The 19,505-nt window shown below is 51.2% G+C and overlaps 1 protein-coding gene across 4 annotated transcripts in view; it reads right to left on the bottom strand.

The window, feature by feature from the left end:
* Positions 1-1,680: 1,680 nt before the first annotated feature.
* LOC144278430 (opioid-binding protein/cell adhesion molecule) overlaps positions 1,681-19,505 on the bottom strand; it is a 335,321-nt gene continuing 317,496 nt past the window's right edge. For all 4 annotated transcript variants that reach the window (XM_077839722.1, XM_077839720.1, XM_077839721.1 and 1 more), the window contains one exon: positions 1,681-1,781. In XM_077839722.1, coding sequence (XP_077695848.1) covers positions 1,681-1,781 — 101 coding nt within the window. The remainder of the gene's footprint in view (positions 1,782-19,505) is intronic.

Consider the following 19,505-nt stretch of genomic DNA (forward strand, 5'->3'; position numbering starts at 1 on the left):
TCTTCCCTTCCTCTTTCCCATCTGTTTTCAGTGCTGAGTTAATCAAGTGCTTGGAAATTAAGTCAGTTATTCAAGTACCCTCTGCTCATAAGAGGTTCCCAAACAAATACAAGAGTGATGTCAACACACTAGCAAAATAATTGGCCTCCGTCAGCTTCTGACTGGATGGATTCCTAACAGAACAAATGAGGATCGGGGCTGGGAAAGGGAGTGAGCATAGAAGTGCCGGTCAGGTGATAGCCAGATTGCGTCTGGCTCTCCCAGGATGGATAGTGAACATCTTGTTTGGAATTGCCATAACTAATGGATAATTAGGACTTTTCTTAAAGAAAACTGGATGCATCCCCACTGGAAAACAGCAGTACAAGCACCTGTTAGCAGATATAAAACATTTGTTTTTAAACGCAAAAGATCATGAACAGCATTGGGGTGGAGTGAGGGGTGTTGCTTACTTTAAAAAAGAGAGTATATATTTTGGGGAGGTAGGAGAAAACAGATCTCTGACTATTTTTTTCTTTTGGAGGGGGGAGCTAAGTGAAGGATTGCTACTGCATTATCGTGCTTTGAATTGTCAGAGACGTGTCCAAATGGCCAAATATTGCTCAGCTTTATGGCCAGTAGTTCTGTTCTACCGCACGTATAAATGTAATATTGTGAAATTTCTCAATATCCTCCGCTGTAACAGGTAGATGAACAGACAAAATAGAAAGAAAACTAAATGGATGGAGGGAGCAGGATAGAAAGTTGGCTAGATAAATAGGTGACTCAATAGAGATGATTACGCTGATGGATGGATGAAGAGCAGAGAAGGAGAGATTTGGATAGAAGCACAGATAATTACATTGATAAATTGATAAATACAGTAAAGAGATGGTGAGCTAGAAAGCCAGATGGATAGCTAATTAGATGGATGGGTGAATAGGATAGATGGATGGATAGAATGGCTCCGTGATTACTTTGATGGATGAGGAGATGGATGACTCACCATTTTGTCTATTTATCTGTTTGTATTAGCCACTCAGCCATCAGTTTTAGCAAGAGGGGAGAACAGTGTCCCCTAGCTTTTCCCTTTCTGCACTCCAAGGGATCTCAAATCCTTTGTCAGTGTTCAAATGCACTATCACTATGGCCCATTCACAGCCGCCACTTACTGCAGTTGTTGCCAAGAGCCCAGGTGCTGGTGGGGGAGCAGGGGGTGGATTTATTAAAACATCCCTCCAGATGGATGCCAGGTGAAGCCCAAGTGTAATAGGACACTTATCAACATGAACAGGTATGTACAGTGTAACAAGTAGAAAGAACAATCCTTTTGCTAAAGAGAGACAGAGATAATAGGACACTTTGACTCATTTTGACTTCCGCTGTGTGTCGTCCCTCAAACCAAGACACGTCTCCGGGGGCAATTTGAACAGGTTCGGCCGGGACACGCTTAACGTTAGGATAAGTTTATAAATAGGGTTGAGGGCGGGGCCGGGGTAGAAGAAACTGATTCGCTTTGGGAAACGCCCATGACTTATCCCCCAACAGGCGGTCGGAACCCTTTCCCCCCTTCCCCTCTCCCATCCCCCCCCGGCAGTACGTTCAAGTGGTAAAACTGGTTGTTGCCCCCGCAGTATAGAGAGTAAAGTCTGTGGTGTGGGAGAAGCCAGGTGTTGCCTCCGAGGACCCTTTGCTTTCTTATCAAAACTTGATGAGGAAGTGAGCGAGGAGGGTGCCCGATAGCCAGAGGCAGGCCAGCGCTCTGGAAGCTGCATTACTGCTGTCATGCACGGCTCCAGGGCCTGGACAAGGGAGAGACAGAGAGAAAGGTTTGTTATTACCAGCTGGAGGGAGAAGGAAATCAACCGGTCCATTGACTTCTAGGTGAGGTGGGTCCCAGAGGGAAGCCCCGAACTTTGGGGAAGTCTAGATCTGAGGTCCATGGCTCAGGCATATCTCAGCTAAAAACCCAGCAGGTCTTTTCCTCCCTGCCTTTGTCCAAAGCCAGAGTTTCCTTTCTCTCACTCATTGCTTGCAGCCTCGCTAAGCCAGGGTTTGCCGGGGCTGGGGGGATCCTCAACCATTACTTTCAGTTCACAAACCACTCCCGAGGGGAAAAGAATCGCTCCTAGACAGCCAGCTCCTCCATCCTTGTTCTGCTCAGGTTCCCAAAGGCCTCACTGCGCTGCCCGCCTGAAGGGATGCTGCTGTGACCCATCAGGTCCATGCGGCATAATTTGAGAATCTGTTTGTATTAGGCAGAGTGAGTGACCTCCGTCCATGAGCTAGCTCCCCTGCTGCATCATGTGGCTGCCTAGACGGCTCCCCCGTCCTCTGTGTGACTCTTTGGAGCTCTTTTCTACTCCACCCTATTCTGCAGAGGTTCTTACACTGAGCTTTTCACCGGAGTGACTTCGGCTTGACCCCAATTAGGAAAAATCCAAGGTGGAAACAAAATCTGTGAGTCCCAGTTGAACTCCACTCCCATTCCACTAATGCCATATAGCTCTTGCGTCCTAACTAACAGGCACTTGGATTTTCGAAGGCACCTAAGGGAGTTGGGCACCCAAATCCCAAGGAAATTCTTACCCATTGGGCTCCTTCTGGAAATCCCAGACAGAATCTTTACTCTGGACTAAACTGGACTAAATTGTCAGGGAGCTTCAAACGAAACGGCCATTCGTAATGAGATCAGATAAATATATTGCCAAAAATCGGACCAGTCAGTTCTAGGAGTCAGTGGTCCCATTCCACACTTAGCATCTGTGCTGTGCTCACATGAGGCTCAGGCAGTACAGTTGTGATGGGGAAGAAATGTGGACTGGGACCTTGAGCTCATTTCACATAAGCCTCCTAGCCATTTCTCAGGTTGCTACCAACGGGGACTGGATTTGAGCGGATAAGCAAGAAGCATTATACATTACACTCGCCACAGACATGTAGCTACTGGCAGGGTGGAAGGTGATGCCTGTTTCCAGTCTGTTATCACTGTACAGCCAGGGCAAGGATGAAATGTCATGGGGAAGTCATGATGACACAGGCTCCAGCTGTTGGGGGCTGGGGTCAGGAACAGTGAGATCAAGGGCTGGAATGTCCCCTGTGTGGATGATTCCCGAGTAGGAGCCAGAGCTGCAGAGTTTGGACCCGCGCTGTTCTTACTGCAGGGGAAAGGTGTCAGCCGCTCGTAGCGCTCCCAATAACTGCCCCCCATCGTCAGAACCGAGTCCTCGGGACTCCCTCCCAACCCCTGCTCCCAGGGTATCCCAACACCCCTCCTGCGCAGTCTCATCACAGTGAGGAGAACTTGGTTCGCTGCCGCTGGAATCCGTATTGACCTGGGCCAGGAATCCCTATGGGGCGCAAGGGCAGGTTGCTTCTAAAGAGCTGCCATCCCCTGCTTTGCCCCATCCCCCTCTGCAGAGCCGTGGAGGACTCCTGGGGGGCTTCCTTGGGGTCAGAGAGCCAGCGACTCCTCCTTCCATGTTCCCCTCCCCTGCCAGGAGGGAGCATTTGGCCCCAAGGACCTCAAAGGGCCAGGGAGGAAGAGGAGTTCCTTTCGGGGAGCCTTGTGGAGTTGTCGATAGGTGGCACTGCCTGACCCTAGAGATAAAAAATAGCCACCTCCCTGTCTGCAGCTTGCATGCCCTGTGCAGACCACTGGGGGCCAAGCTGCAGATACTGTCATATGCAGCATGGTCCACTGGTGTCCTCCTATATCCTGCATCTGTCGGTGATCATGTGGTAAAGACACTACTAGCCTTAGGACCAGGGGAACCAGACTGTAACTGACATGGCTTTCTCTGGCGTCATTCCGTTTAGGTCCTGTAAGTAAGATTGAGTTGAATCATCTTTGATGAGTCCCAGCTTGATACCTCCCACAAAACCACCACACTGGGTCCCTGGATTGGCATAGCAGGGGGCGGGCTGCAGGTCAGGATGAAGGTGCCTCCGCAGAGCTGCATGGGAAAGTAGGGACAAGGGTTAAAGTCAGGGCTGGAGTGTGTTAGCAGAGAGAGGTGGGAAAGCAGGGGTAGCGGCAGATCACAACTGAGCTACATTGTCAGAGCTGTGTAAAGAGAGCTTACGCCGAGAGCCCGCAGCTCAAGCTATTGCCATCCGTCTGTGGGTTTGAGACGCACCACAATCAAGCTGCCTCCAACGTTGGCATGTATAAAAAAAACAAACCCTGCAGCCTGCTCCATGGTGCTTTGCAAGCTAGCGTAAATGCTCTGCATCCCCATAAGTGCTTTCTCTGGAGCACTGTATTGCTGCAAAAAGACTATGGCCCCACTTTACCCCAGCAAAACTCCCTAGGCCTCACTGCCTCTAATAGTATCATTTGCTCACAGTTCCAGAATCTCTCTCTCTGTATTTTGCACGGCTTTCCAAAAGCTCTGGATATAGCATCGAATCTGAGCAGAAAGCAACACTCTCTCCAAACAGACCGTCCCCCCGACTACACCCCCAGTGGAATTGCTAGAGACTAAAGATGCCAGGAAAGCACCGTGCTGTTTGATTAATTAATCACAATTTTACAGTAACCCTGATTGACTGGAGCCACGGAAAAGAAAGCAGCTGCACTTAACTCCTCCCATCTGGAGCTCTTTATGCTGTAACTGCTCTTAAATGCTCTACACTCTTGTAGCTCTGTTCTCTAGTGGGCTCTATTTCCCCGCCATACATGAACAGACAGATCTCAGTTGTTGTTTAACTAGCCTAATGGCACTAGCCGAATTAAAAATTGATAACGACCAAGGCACACGGGCAAACTGCAAACCGACAACTACCGCAAGCTCCCCCTGATCATTTTAATGTCATTCCTCTTCATACCGGGGGATATTGTCAGTAAGCATATGTTGATTTGACTTTCTCCCTTCGAACGTGGAGAAACCCCATTTCAAACAGGCAGGGGCTCCTAGCCCAGCACTTAGGCCATTCACTTGAGTTGTAAGAGATCAAAGTTCAAATCCCTTCTCAGCAAGCAGACGGGATTCAAACTAGCACATCCCACGGGGAGTACCCAAACCACGAGCCTTCAGAGGGCTCTTGTTTCTTTGTCCCTTTTGGGCCAATTAATACGTAACTGAAGTGGACCAGCTTCAACAGGCAAGAGTGAGGGAGCCCCCCATCGTGGTAACCCCAAGGTTAGGGCGTTAACCTGGGTTGCGGGAGATACCTGTTCAAACCCGCTTTTAACGGGCAGAGGGGGAATTTGTACCCGCATCTCCCTCAGCCCATGTGAGTATCCTAACCCCTGGAGTAGACAGGGAGTGTAGGAGACCTTTCTTTAAAGGCCTTCTCCTCATCAGACAGAGGGTGAAACTCAGACAGGATCCCTCACATCACAGGTGATGACTCTAACCACTGGGCTAAAGGTTACACCGGAGGCCTCCAACTCTTTCCCTCTCTGCCGTCGGCTGTTTTGCGGGGTGTAAGGCCGGTACCTCACAATCTCACAAGAAATGGTTGGGGCACTGAAGTCACCTGACTCCAGGAGAGGGGGTTCCTGGTAGTGGATCTCAGGCAGAGATAGGTGCTGAACTCCCCAAATGAGGCAGGGCTAAGCCAGAGCCTCTCTCGTTGCTGTCTCCCAGTGGCTAGCTCAGGCAGCTCCCTGCTGGCTTTTATGGATTCCGTTCTTAGGTACCTGTCTCTCCCCTTTCATTGAAGAGGGAGCCTAAGTGCCCAACTCAGGCTTTGGGAATCTCCTTGTTCCAATTATTTTTCTAGGCATCTAAAAAGCAGGGATGGCACTGCTGGTATTGTCACTTCTAAGTCGCTCTGTGGATCTGGGTGTGTGAGGGGCTTTCTGGAGCTCCTCTTCCCCTGCACTCCTGCTGCTTGGGATAGGGAGCTCTAAATTCCTTCTCTGTCCGCTTCTCTGGAGGTCAGCTGCAGTCTTCAGTCATCTCTTTTTTCCCCTGCCTCTGAAAGCTGAAGTAGCATCACACATCCACTGACAGTGTGAATGTTTGGCAGCATAAGACACGGGCCCATTCCCGGCTACTCTGGGCATGGGAATGCCTCTCTTCTTTGGGCCAACACCGGTTCTGAAATCGAATTCATCTGCCCCAAGAATAGAGCAAGAACTTGGGCACATCAATGCAACATCTGATTCCAAGCTCCACAGAAGCGCCCTGTTCACACCGAGTGTTTGCTTTGCATCAGCAACGTGTAAGAACATGCGTGAATCTACATGTTCCTTGTCCTTGTGATCTGCCTCATGTTCCGGCAGAGGGGAAATGGGACATACTTCAAACCTTGGATAGCAACATCTCTGGACTGGGCAATAATGGACAGCTTGCTGAAGATCTGACAATCAGCAGTTATTGTTTATGCTGTCTGCTTCTTCTTTTTTCCGATTTGTTTTGTTGAGATTACAAAATGATTTGAGATTGTGCCTTTTTATGGGATCAAAGACCTCTGCCTCACCCCTTTGCAACCTCCTGGATATGAACTGCTTCATTTCTTGTGCCATTCTCTCTGATCATGCACTAACTTTCTGCAATTTCAGGTGGGGCAACGGTGTTCACAAGTGGCTTTCTGTTGTCTGGGCTTGTTCCAGGTTCAGTGCTAAAAGGATTTGTCATTCTTGGACAGACATTTCATCTGCAGCCATGCGCTTTGTGATAGCTGCTTTGTGGAGATCTGTTGCTGAAGGCTGCACTCCACACATTTGTTGGTCACTTACAGCTGCTTTAAAACCTGCAGCCAGTTAATACTTGGTCAGAGCCTTATCTTCTGTGGAAAGATGCTGATGCTTCCCACAGTTCTTGTTGAGTGATTGATCAACCGACATGCCATGCCATCCATCACTGAAGGGTTTGGCAGTCGGGTATGCTGACAAACAACTAGGACACGATATATTGCTGGCTTCTCCTCCTCTAGAAGTCTGGTTTCTGATACATTTACAAAACTCCGTCTAGCATCGTTCACTTGACCACACTGGAAGTCAGTGGAATCATCTCTGCAAATGTCTCTAGCTCCATGGACTTGTCATCATCTCTCTTGGCTGCTAAGTATCCATTAGTAGTTGGGAGAAATCCATGACATAATTTTCCCAGAACAGAAATGCTTATGAAGTTTTTTTCTGGGGTAACGTAAGTGTCCATGACCTGGTGATTGGGTGCTATTCCTTAAGTCTGCCAGGGCATTCTGTGCGTCTACTCTGTTTCCTCTCTGTGCCTTCTCTACTCCTTCAAATGCATCACTGTACGATTGACCTTTCTCCAAGATATGTGTCTTCTCACCTTCTGGGAGAACACCGTTGTTCATGGAACCGCCAGCTGTCATCCATTTCAAGCAATTCATCGCTTCATTCATAACGTTGTGGATTCTAACGGCATGGTTATATGCTTTCCTTCTTAGAGCATGGCTAATGACTGAAGCACCATAGACACTGGCTTCCACAGGAATGTTTTCAAACCCACTTTCCTGCATTCCTGCCTATATTGCCCATGAAATTCAGTGCACAGTGCATGACTCCCACCTCAAGGTGGTCCCTCAACTGTGCTTTGCAATAGGTTGTTTCATCATAAATGACATATGTCCAGTCTTGGACCTGAGAATGGAACATATCTTGAAAATATTTCATCATTGTATATGCTGTATTAACATTAGTTGCTGGTGCAGGAATCCTAGGACAGTAGCCAATATTCATAAAATAGCAGACAGAATTTTTTTTCTCAGATCAGTCCATTCTACAAATAATGACACAGGTTTTGATGTATTACCTGGTACAAACAAGCTCATGCTGTCATGTGACTACAGACTTTTGCTTTCACGGAAGGCAAAAAGTACAGGAAAATGCATAAAATATACCACCTGGGGCTAAATATTTCCCAAACTGTCCATACATAGTACTCTGCTGAGTATATAGTTGCATTAGCAATTGTATTTAGAAGCTTTCTGTCAGTTTTGGTCAAAGTTTGACTATGTTTCTTTGAGTTATGTCCCTTTTGAGATTTTATTATTTTTTTGATATGTGATCGTAATGAATTTTTTCTAGCTGATTGGTTACCCAGACTCATTAATTAGATCCTTTTACTCTGGCTGGCAGACTAAAGTAAGAATTATCCCTATTTTAGGTGGGCCAACTGAGGCACTGACCTGCACATTAAAAATCACTCGAAATCCAGCCAAAATGTTTTGTTCCAATCCCAGATGGATTTTTTTTTTCTGACTTGTCTAATCACCCAAAATTTTGAAAACTTTTATTTTCGGGTTGCCCTAAACAACCCCCTTCCCTGCAATTGCTAGTAAACCAAAAAATTTGCCCGCTCTATCCAAGAATTGTGACTTCTCCCTGCGCCCTGCTTGGATTACTTAAACCACTCTGCCTCTCTAGGCTAGCTGGAGAAGGAAGCCAACAGCACAGGGGAGACGATATTCACATTTCGAATTTAGAGGGGCTCAGTCCGAGTACCTTGATGTCTTTTCATTTTAAGCAATTCTGGAATTGTAACTAACGCCGGCCCGGTTAATCACGCCATGATGTTTTCAACTCAAGCTCTCTGGCTCTAAGTGGAAGAGAAACCCAAAGCTGCTCCTCTTCCATACACAGACACGCAGAGCTCTGCGTGGACTCCGTCTGCTCCCATGCGCTATGTGCACAGGTGTGTTGAAGGGAAACGCAAAGAGCAGCATCAAAATATTGTTAAAGGTAATTATAGCTGGAGCAATTGATCTTAAAGCATTGATCAAATAAAAGGCCGAATGACTTTCGGCCTGCTTCGTTGGCCTGAGGCTGGGGGGAGGGGAGGGGAGCCTCATTAAGCTGCATGAAGCACATAGAGATTGTCCGATGGAAGGCACACTAGGAGGGCAGAGTGTTATTGCTGCCCAGGCGCTATGGTGATGGGCACAACAAAAATGTCTAAAGAGATAGTCGGTCCAAAGTGGCCTACTTACATTAATCTGAATGAATTAGGTTGAGCTAGCTACCCTAATGAAAACAGCCTTAAACTAAGGTTTGCCTTGAAGGAGCTTAACTTGCTCCTGTCTCAGTGGGCAAAATTCCCAGTGACTTCAGTCAACACTACAGTATCAGGCCCTAAACTGGGAGAGACAGGCCTTGTCTACACCGGGGAATGATACAATGTCATGGAAATGCTAGGGCTGCTTGTATGTAATGGGGAAAGGCAACATGATCTAGCGGATAGGATACTGTAATAGGAGTCAGGTTCTATTCCTGGCTCTGCCACTGACCTACTTTGTGACCTCAGGCAAGCCACTTCACTGTTCTGTGCCTCAGTTTCCCCACCTGCCCTTTGTCCCAATTTTCAAATCAAAATGTAAGTTCTTTGGGGCAGGGACTGTCTCTTATTATGCGTTTATACAGCACCTCGCACAACAGGGCCCTGATTTAATTAGTTCGGACTCCTAGCTGATACTGTAATACAGATAATAAACTAGCGGTTCTCTTCCACTTGCGTTATTCCCCGGGTTCGCACCTAGCGGTGCAGCTAAGCAGTGCAAGTGCCCTGCCCACAGCGGCGTGTCAGGAATCATCGGCACATGCTAGCTAGTTTTCCGGTGCTTCCTGTCTATGCCAGCACTGTAATGTCACAAGCTAAGAGCAAACCTTATTTAGACTTGTTTGAAGTGGAGCGAACGTCAACAGTACAAAGCCGCCTTTAGAATGAGTGCAGTTACCCAGAATGCTACAATTCTCCAATATGTAGAAAAGGCCATACTGGGTAGAAGTCAAATGTATCATTCCTGCACAGCACAAAGTAACATATGTTCTGCACCTGTGATCTTCAGCCTTGGGAAGGTACAGTATATACCCCAGGGTCTCATGTGAAACCAGGAAAATGGGGTGTGAAGGACAAAAAAAAAATTGAAAAGGCAAAGGCACAATAAAGGCTACGTGTACAGAGTAAAGAGAAAGCAGGGAAGGACATAAAGAAAAATAACTACAGGGGAAAAAAATAAGGAGCCCTGCAGAGAAAGGCCCATAAAGAAGAAATAAAGCTGTTTGGGAATTTGTAAGGTCAATTTGTGTGTGTGCAGGGGGTGAGAAGAGGGATTACTCAGCCAGACAGACAATTTTCAGCGGGAGATGAGTCTGAAAACAGGTTGACAAACGTGACTGTGCTCCATAGCGGTTTCTGCTGGCAGCAATGCTGGAAGACAAACCTCTTAAAGGAGCCGATTATTCTAAGAGAGCCTGAGTGGAACATGACTTTATGACAGGCAAAGGGCGAGTTTAATAACCAGCTGATGCTACAAGTGCAGTCCGCTCTCTTTGGATTTGTCTTGCATGCATGGAAGGAAATCTAGGCCATCTGTTCAAGGAACTTGTTTTTCTCAAATTAGTGGGAGTGCCCAGGTCGCTCACCCAGTGGAGCAGCGACTGGGCAGAGGGGGTTTACATTCCAAACTCAGCTTTCATCCTTCTCTCTCTAGTTTGGTTTAACTGATAGAAGTCAGTGGCCTATAAACTGCATATGGCAGCAGCGTCAGTGTGTTCTGGAGAGTACCCTTCAGCTTTATGGCACCAAGGGTTTCAGTGGCCACTTGGCAGGACTTTTTTTTTATCGTAAATGCACCCAAAGGAAATATTTGTCCATGCTTGTTTAAATTAGCAGGAACTGTTCACTGTTGTTCACCAGCTGCCCAAATTGCAGCGGGACATACTCAGCCTCCAGTTACAGAGAGAAGGGGAACCTCTTGCCTGGATCATCCTTAGCAAACTTGGGTGGCTTATAACCTTGCTGTTGGACTCTAAATGTTAACGGAGAAATTTGCCCCTTTGCAAGGGCTTGCATGAGACCTGTGCACTGCGTAACTCTCATGGTTTAAAGCTTAAGTGAAACCTTGTATGGACCCTTCTACACAGAGGGTGTCTGGGACCCAGGACAGAAATAATGCACAACCATGTCTCGTAGCTGTTATTGGGCTGGACATCTCAAGATCAACCCTGCACTCTCTTGGTAACTACAGATGGGCCAAAAGCAAAGCCTTTGGTCAAAACCCCTCTGAAGTCCCATGGAGGTTCAGATTTGAATCCCCAAATTGAAAGCCACCTCTATGGTTCTAAGGTCACATTTTCCAGATTTGTCCCAAGTTGACAGAAAACGTGGGACTTCAGCTGAGTTCACAAGACGTTTGCCATGTGGGGGACAAAATTTCAGTCATCAATCTCTTATTCAGCTGTAACCCCGAATTCCAGGTTAGACTCCCATCGGAACAGCTCCTCCTTTTCTCAGTGCAGTCAGAAATAACCGCAAGAAGAGAAAAAGGGCCCTTTCCCCCTTGAAAAGAAGACTCGTTAATTTATAATTACACATTAACTGAAATCTCTCACACTTGGCTGTGATCTGAACTGAAAATAAAAACAATGTGCACAGCCTAACCTCATTAATTCTAAGGCAAAGGAATAACAACCATCTTAATGGCAAAAAAAAGACAAATAATGGAGTGAGGGGATGTAATTAGCTGACGCGTCTCTCTACTTGTTCAGGAACACAAACCTGTTTTCCGCAGTGCAAAACCAGCCTCGCCAAATTGTTTCATTTCAAACAGAACTTTTATTTTCCTTAATTACAACAGACTGTGGTACTGTGTTTCCAGGCATCTACCAGACGATCTTTGTAGAGCAATTAAAATCATTTGGGGGGAAGGGGGGGGAAGTGCAGTTGATGCTTGTTTTTGTTTTGTATTTTAAAATTGCATAGAGTTGGTGCATGATATAGTGCTGTGACTGGGAGCCTTGTAATGCTCTCTCAGAAAAGCTAATTTCCTTGGGATCATCACAATAAAGACCGAGACACTGCCAAGCTGCAAAATCTCCAAGCCTCTGCTGACTTTAGCAAACGTCGAATTGACAGCGTCAGAACTCGGAACGCGAGGACTAATAACCAGATGGCAATGATTCGGGAAAGGGGGGAGAAACACTCATCAGAAATGAAATGTGAAATGTCTGCATATTTTTCTAATATGTTGACATTTTGCAGGTTTCAGAAAATGTAACTGATTGCGCTGCTGTCAGCCAGAAAAAGGAAGGGACTGATTCACTCCACTCCTCCGTAACGAAATCGGAGATGTGAAAATGTATTTGGGAAGGAAATGGAAGGCTCTTCAGAGTTCTTGCTACAGAGGGGAAAAGAAATCCCTTGACAATAATTTGCTTAACCGTTTTTGATTGAAAGTGGTTTTCCCCCCCACGTTTCAGTTTGCATTCAAGGCTCTTTCAATATGACTCACCAATTTACCAGATGAAGCTGTTTGAGAGTCTGTGTTTAGAAAGGGACTGGTTTTGCTCAGTGCTACGTATGAGCCAGAACCTTTAGAGTCAGGTTGGAATCCGAAGCACCCCCAAAGTCCAGGGAGTGTCTGCAATCACTGTAAAGGCATGAGCTTATAATAGCGATAAGGAAGATTTGCAAAGGTTGGCTTCATATCCATTGGCTAGAGCAGGGGTTCTCAAACTTCATTGCACGCCGAACCCCTTCTGATAACAAAAATTACTGCACGACCCCAGGAAGGGGGGACCAAAGACTGTGACCACCCCTGCCCTGCCACCCCGGGTCGGCGGGGAGGGCAAAGCCAAAGCCTGAGGGCTTCAGTCCTGGTCTGGGGGCTTGTAATGTGAGCCCCGCCACCTAGGGCTGAAGCCGAAGCCTGAGCCTGCCACCTTGCGTTTCGGCTTCAGCCTCTTTCACACCTCTTCCCCTGAGCCCCAGCAAGTCAAATGCCAGACTTGGTGATCCCATTAAAATGGGGTACCAACTCAGTTTGAGAACCGCTGGGCTAGAGGGGTCTCCATTTGATGTTAGTTTGACTCGCAACAGAGCCCTGAGTCATGAAGTTTGGATGTGGGTCCATACTTTCCCATAGTTTGGAGATCAGACTCGTGCTGTGATTCACACCAATCTCTAGCTAGCACCAAAAAGTTGGAGTTTAAAGAGATGAATGAAGATGGTGTTGTACAGTCCTTAACCCTCTTGTGCCCCCCTGACATTCAAAGTGGATTGTAACGAGGGTACTTCCTTTTGGCCCAGCTGATCTCACTCAAAAACCTACAGCTAGAACAGGGGTGGGCAAACTACGGCCCACAGGCTGGATGCAGCCTGTTGGGGCTTTGGGTCCGGCCCGCGGGATTGCCCCCCAGTAGCGCCACGGGCCCTGTGCCACTCCCGGAAGCGGATGGCATCACGTTCCTGTGGGGGCAGGGACAGAGGGCTCCCTGCGCTGCCCTCGCCTGCAGGCACTGCCCCCCACATTTCACATTGGCCAGGAAGGGGGAACTGGGGCCAATGGGAGCTTTGGGGGAGGTACCCGCAGGCAAGGGCAGGGTGCGGAACCCTCTGTCCCGCGCTCCCACACCTCTTCCCCAGAGGCCGTAGGGATGTGGTACCAGAGCAGGGCAGCCAGGGAGCCAGCCTTAGCCAGTCCTCACCCCTCCTGCACCCCACACCCCAACCCCCTGCCCTGAGCCCCCTCCCACACTCTGCACCCCCCTGCACCCTAACCCCTTGCCCTGAGCCCCTTCCTGCACCCCACGCTCCCTCCCATACCCCAACCCCCTGCCCCAGCCTACATTCATGGCCCTGCATGCAATTTCCCCACCCAGATGTGGCTCTTGGGCCAAAAAGTCTGCCCTCCCCTGAGCTAGAAGCTACTGCCTTACTTTCCTGCAAAAAAGGTGATGACAGTAACTTTCCCAGAGCATGATACGCGTGTCTCATTCCTGCCATGCCTGGGGCACAGCTCACTACAGTTGTCTTTGGCTTTTAAATGGTAAAGGAAAAAAAATCACCGTGTTCTCTCCCCCTCCCGGCCCCCTCCGCCTCCCCCCCCCCGGGCTCTTCAGGTTCTGAATGCAATTAGTGTGATGCTGTGCCTTTGTCTCATCTCCCTTAATCCTGAGGGGTTTGAAAGGTACAAACACAACACAAGACACAGAAAACAAACAACCGACCAGCCCAGAAAAGCTCTTAACTTTTCTTTGTGTGGAGGGAAAACTCAAGCTAGTGGGTTTAACTCAAGCTAGTGGGTTTTATTCAAGTCATTTTCTTTCGTTCCACAAAGAGCTGGACTTGAGTGGAGACACAATATGAATTGATATTTCGACCTGATGCCCCCCCCCCCCCTCACCCTTTGCAGCAGTGTTAGCAGAAGCTTCCACAGTGCTGGGTCTCGTGGCATTTCTATTTTAACCCCCTTCCCCTCTGGTCAAGAATAATCTGCCCTTGGCAGCGTTTCTCACTCCAGTTTATGCAGTAAGATGGATCAGACGCTGCTTCAGTATTACTTTGGGGGGCAGGGGGGATATTCCTTTTGGGTCAAGAGATGGGGGTTCTGTTTTGTTTGCTCTCCTGCTGCGGCTTCTGGTGGCACTTGCTGGTTTTCAGAGGACAGATGAATACTGTTGCCTGTTCCACTTGATCTTCCTCACAGTTTGCAGCAGTCTTCATTCTGCTGCATCTCGGTTATTTTTACCCAATCTCCTGTTCTCCCCTGCTCCTTTATCTTGGCTGCTGAAATCTGATTAGCCCGGGCTCAGTAACCTCCTCTGTTGTTCCTGTCGCTCTCGCGCCTTTATTCACAACTTTCTAGACTCTCGTTTTTCTGCAAAGGTTTACGAGATGGGATTTTATTTTTTTTTTTAAATGTCGCTTTGTAGCAGCCTGGCTTTATAACCCTAGGCCTCTATTGTTCGCGTGTCGTCATTTTCCCCTGGGCTAAGTGGGTGGGGAATGCCAGCCAATGAGAAAGTTTTCATTTCCCTCGCCCTGGTGTAAATGGCCCAAAAACTTTGTGAGCTGCAGCACTCAGGGGAGGAAATGCAAAGAGGATCTATCCCTTTCTTTCTATGCAAGTTCTAGGGAGGGGGAGTCTGTGCTCAGGCTGCTCCAGAGTTTGGGGGCAGCTCTTCTAGGCAATGTGAGGGGAGTCCCGGGGGGCAAGGCACAGTTCATGGCCTGCCCCCGGAATCCTGCAGGATCTATCAGCTGGCCAGGGGGAAGAGGGAAGGGTAGGAGGACCCAGGCCCTCCCCTTCCAGCAGGTCCCTCTCCTGGGCCACTTCCTCCCTTCCCTTCAGTTTGGGGCCCAATCCAGTCTTCTCCTTGCACAGGCTCAGGAATTCAGAGCCCCAGCTGGGCTCAGGGAGAGCTTCCCAGCTCACTCCCAGAGTCCAATTGTTCCCCCTAGTCAGGGAGAAGTGGATGGGACAAGCACGAGGGGTCAGGCTCCCAGTCTCCCGGCTAAGTCTTCCTCGTACAGATTGCTCTGCCTCAGTGGCTACTGCATTATCTGCCCTTCTGCAGCCACTCTCTTCTTCCCCCAGGCCGACTGCCAGAGCTCCCTTTGGAGCAGGTCTGCCGAAGGAGGAAGATGCCTGGCAGCTGCTGAGGTGTGGGGCCATCTTGCCACAATACTGGGCCACCACCCCTCTAACCTGAGTGTGGGGTGGAAGATAAGGAATGGTTTTCCCCTTTTGCTGTGCCAGAATGAGAGTTCTGGCCCCCAGCCTTCAGTAAAAGGAAAATCAGCCTAATGCCTTGTTCTTTCCACAGTTCATCTCAAAGCATCTTCCTTGTCCACTTTCCTCATCGTGCAACGCTTCTGCCATCAAAGTTAAGTCCGGAAGCCAGCAGAGCCTGCTTTGCCCCTGGTGGTGGTGAAGAGGCAAGTAGGATTCCAGGTAGCAAACGCTGCGCGAGGGAAGAGACGTTAGAGTGCTTCACGCAGCCGAGGCCCTGCCGGAGGTGGTGGGCCAGCTGTCTTCTATGACAAAAGCGGTTGATGTCTAATATGTATTAAAAGTTACCTTGCTCCAGACTAAGATCACAATGTGAGACTTTCACCCTTTCTTTATCCCCCTGAAAGCCACTATGGCAGCATATCCTACTACGCTGCCTGGCCCTGTCCAGTTTCAATACCACAGAGGTGTCGGGGCTTAGCCCAGACTATGCGCAAAGAGGCGCGATACGGCACTGCATGCAAAAGGTACTGGCTACTGGTCACGAAAGGCCAGGGTTGACAACAGCTCAGCCTCAGAATGAGCCTTCGCTCAGTGCAGGCTCGAAACATTCTCGAACCTCAAGCCAAGCAGGCCCCTCGCCACGCCCCCCAGCGTAAAGGCATCAAGCCTCACACGCCCCCAGGCTAAAGGCATCCTCGAACAACGACACGCCTCTGACACGCCCCCGCCACACCCCCAGAAGTTAGACGGGTTGTAGACAGACACAACCCTGACACGCCCCCGCCACGCCCCCCCAGACTAAAGGCATCAGCGAACCACAACCCTGACACGCTCCTGCCATGCCCCCTGACACCCCCAGGTTAAAGGCATCCTTGAACCACGACACGACTCTGACACGCCCCAGCCACGCCCCCAGCAGGTAGATGCTTCATGTACAGACACGCCCCCGCCATGCCCCTGACACGCCCCCCCCCAGGCTGAAGGCATGAAAGCACAAGCCTCACACGCCCCCCCCAAGGCTAAAGGCATCCTCGAACAATGACACGCCCCTGACACGCCCCCGCCACGCCCCCAGAAGTTAGATGGCTTGTAGACAGACACGCCCCTGACACGCCCCCGCCACGCCCCCCCAGACTAAATATATCGGCAAACCACAATCCTGACACATTCCTGCCATGCCCCCTCATACCCCCAGGTTAAAGGCATCCTTGAACCACGACACGACCCTGACACGCCCCCGCCACGCCCCCAGCAGGTAGATGCTTCATGGACAGACACACCCCTGACACGCCCCCGCCATGCCCCTGACACGCCCCCCCCCCCAGGCTGAAGGCATGAAAGCACAAGCCTCACACGCCCCCCCCCAGGCTAAAGGCATCCTCGAACAACGACACGCCCCTGACACGCCTCTGACATGCCCCCGCCACACCCCCAGAAGTTGGATGGTTTCTAGACAGACACACCCCCGACACGCCCCCGCCAGGCCCCCAGACTAAAGGCATCGGCGAACCACAACCCTGACACTCTCCTGCCATGGTCCCTCACACCCCCAGATTAAAGGAATTCTTGAATTACGACACGATCCTGACACGCCTCTGACACGCCCCCGGCACGCCCCCAGCAGGTAGATGCTTCATGGAGAGACACGCCCCCGTCTTGCCCCTGACACGCCCCCGCCATGCCCCTGACATGCCCCCCCCCCGGCTGAAGGCATGAAAGCACAAGGCTCACAGGCCCCCCCCAACGCTAAAGGCATCATCGAACAACGACACGCCCCTGACACGCCCCCGCCACGCCCCCAGACTAAAGACATCGGCGAACCACAACCCTGACACGCTCCTGCCATGCCCCCTCACACCCCCAGGTTAAAGGCATCCTTGAACCACGACACAACCCTGACACGCCTCTGACACGCCCCCGCCACGCCCCTAGCAGGTAGATGCTTCATGGAGAGACATGCCCCCGCCTTGCCCCTGACACGCCCCCCCCCCCCCGCTGAAGGCATGAAAGCACAAACCTCACACGCCCCCAGGCTGAAGGCATCCTCGAACAACGACACGCCCCTGACACGCCCCCGCCACACCCCCAGAAGTTAGAAGGCTTCTAGACAGACACGCCCCTGACACGCCCCCGCCACGCCCCCCCAGACTGAAGATGTTGGCGAACCACAACCCTCACACGCTCCTGCCATGGTCCCTCACACCCCCAGGTTAAAGGCATCCTTCAACCACGACACGACCCTGACACACCTCTGACACGCCCCCGCCACGCCCCCGCCATACCCCTGACACGCCCCTCCCAGGCTGAAGGCATGAAAGGACAAGCCTCACACGCCCCCCCCAGGCTAAAGGCATCCTCGAACAACAACACGCCCCTGACACGCCCCCGCCACACCCCCAGAAGTTAGATGGTTTGTAGACAGACACGCCCCTGACACGCCCCCGCCAGGCCCCTAGCAGGTAGATGCTTCATGGAGAGACACGCCCCCGCCTTGCCCCTGACACGCCCCCCCCAGGCTGAAGGCATGAAAGCACAAGCCTCACATGCCCCCCCAGGCTAAAGGCATCCTCAAACAACGACACGCCCCTGACACGCCCCCGCCACACCCCCAGAAGTTAGAAGGCTTCTAGACAGACACGCCCCTCACACGCCCCCGCCACGCGCCCCCAGACTGAAGATGTTGGCGAACCACAACCCTCACACGCTCCTGCCATGGTCCCTCACACCCCCAGGTTAAAGGCATCCTTGAACCACGACACGACCCTGACACGCCCCCGCCACGCCCCCAGCAGGTAGATGCTTCATGTACAGACACACCCCTGACACGCCCCCGCCATACCCCTGACACGCCCCCCCCAGGCTGAAGGCATGAAAGGACAAGCCTCACACGCCCCCCAGGCTAAAGGCATTCTCGAACAACAACACGCCCCCTGACATGCACCCAGAAGTTCGATGGCTTGTAGACAGACACGCCCCTGACACGCCCCCGCCACGCCCCCGCCAGGCCCCCAGACTAAAGGCATCGGCGAACCACAACCCTGACACGCTCCTGCCATGCCCCCTCACACCCCCAGGTTAAAGGCATCCTTGAACCACGACACGACCCTGACACGCCTCTGACACGCCCCCGCCACGCCCCCAGAAGGTAGATGCTTCATGTACAGACACACCCCTGACACGCCCCCGCCATGCCCCTGACACGCCCCCCCAGGCTGCAGGTATGAAAGCACAAGCCTCACAGGCCCCCCCAGACTAAAGGCATCCTCGAACAACGACACGCCCCTGACGCCTCTGACACGCCCCCGCCACACCCCCAGAAGTTAGAGGGCTTGTAGACAGACACGCCCCTGACACGCCCCCGACACGCCCCCAGACTAAAGGCATCGGCGAACCACAACCCTGACACGCTCCTGCCATGTCCCCTCACACCCACAGGTTAAAGGCATCCTTGAACCACGACACGACCCTGACACGCCTCTCACACGCCCCCGCCACGCTCCCAGAAGGTAGTTGCTTCATGTACAGACACACCCCTGACACGCCCCCGCCATGCCCCTGACACGCCCCCCCCCAGGCTGAAGGCATGAAAGCACAAGCCTCACACGCCCCCCCAGGCTAAAGGCATCCTCGAACAACGACACGCCTCTGACACGCCCCCGCCACACCCCCATAAGTTAGAAGGCTTCTAGACAGACACGCCCCTGACACGCCCCCGCCACGCCCCCCCAGACTAAAGATGTTGGCGAACCACAACCCTCACACGCTCCTGCCATGGTCCCTCACACCCCCAGGTTAAAGGCATCCTTGAACCACGACACGACCCTGACACACCTCTGACACGCCCCCGCCACGCCCCCAGCAGGTAGATGCTTCATGGACTGACACGCCCCCGCCATACCCCTGACACGCCCCTCCCAGGCTGAAGGCATGAAAGGACAAGCCTCACACGCCCCCCCCAGGCTAAAGGCATCCTCGAACAACAACACGCCCCTGACACGCCCCCGCCACACCCCCAGAAGTTAGATGGTTTGTAGACAGACACGCCCCCGACACGCCCCCGCCAGGCCCCCGCCAGGCCCCTAGCAGGTAGA

Source organism: Eretmochelys imbricata, chromosome 22 (genome assembly GCF_965152235.1).
Source record: "Eretmochelys imbricata isolate rEreImb1 chromosome 22, rEreImb1.hap1, whole genome shotgun sequence".
In the NCBI taxonomy this organism is placed as follows: Eukaryota; Metazoa; Chordata; order Testudines; family Cheloniidae; genus Eretmochelys; species Eretmochelys imbricata.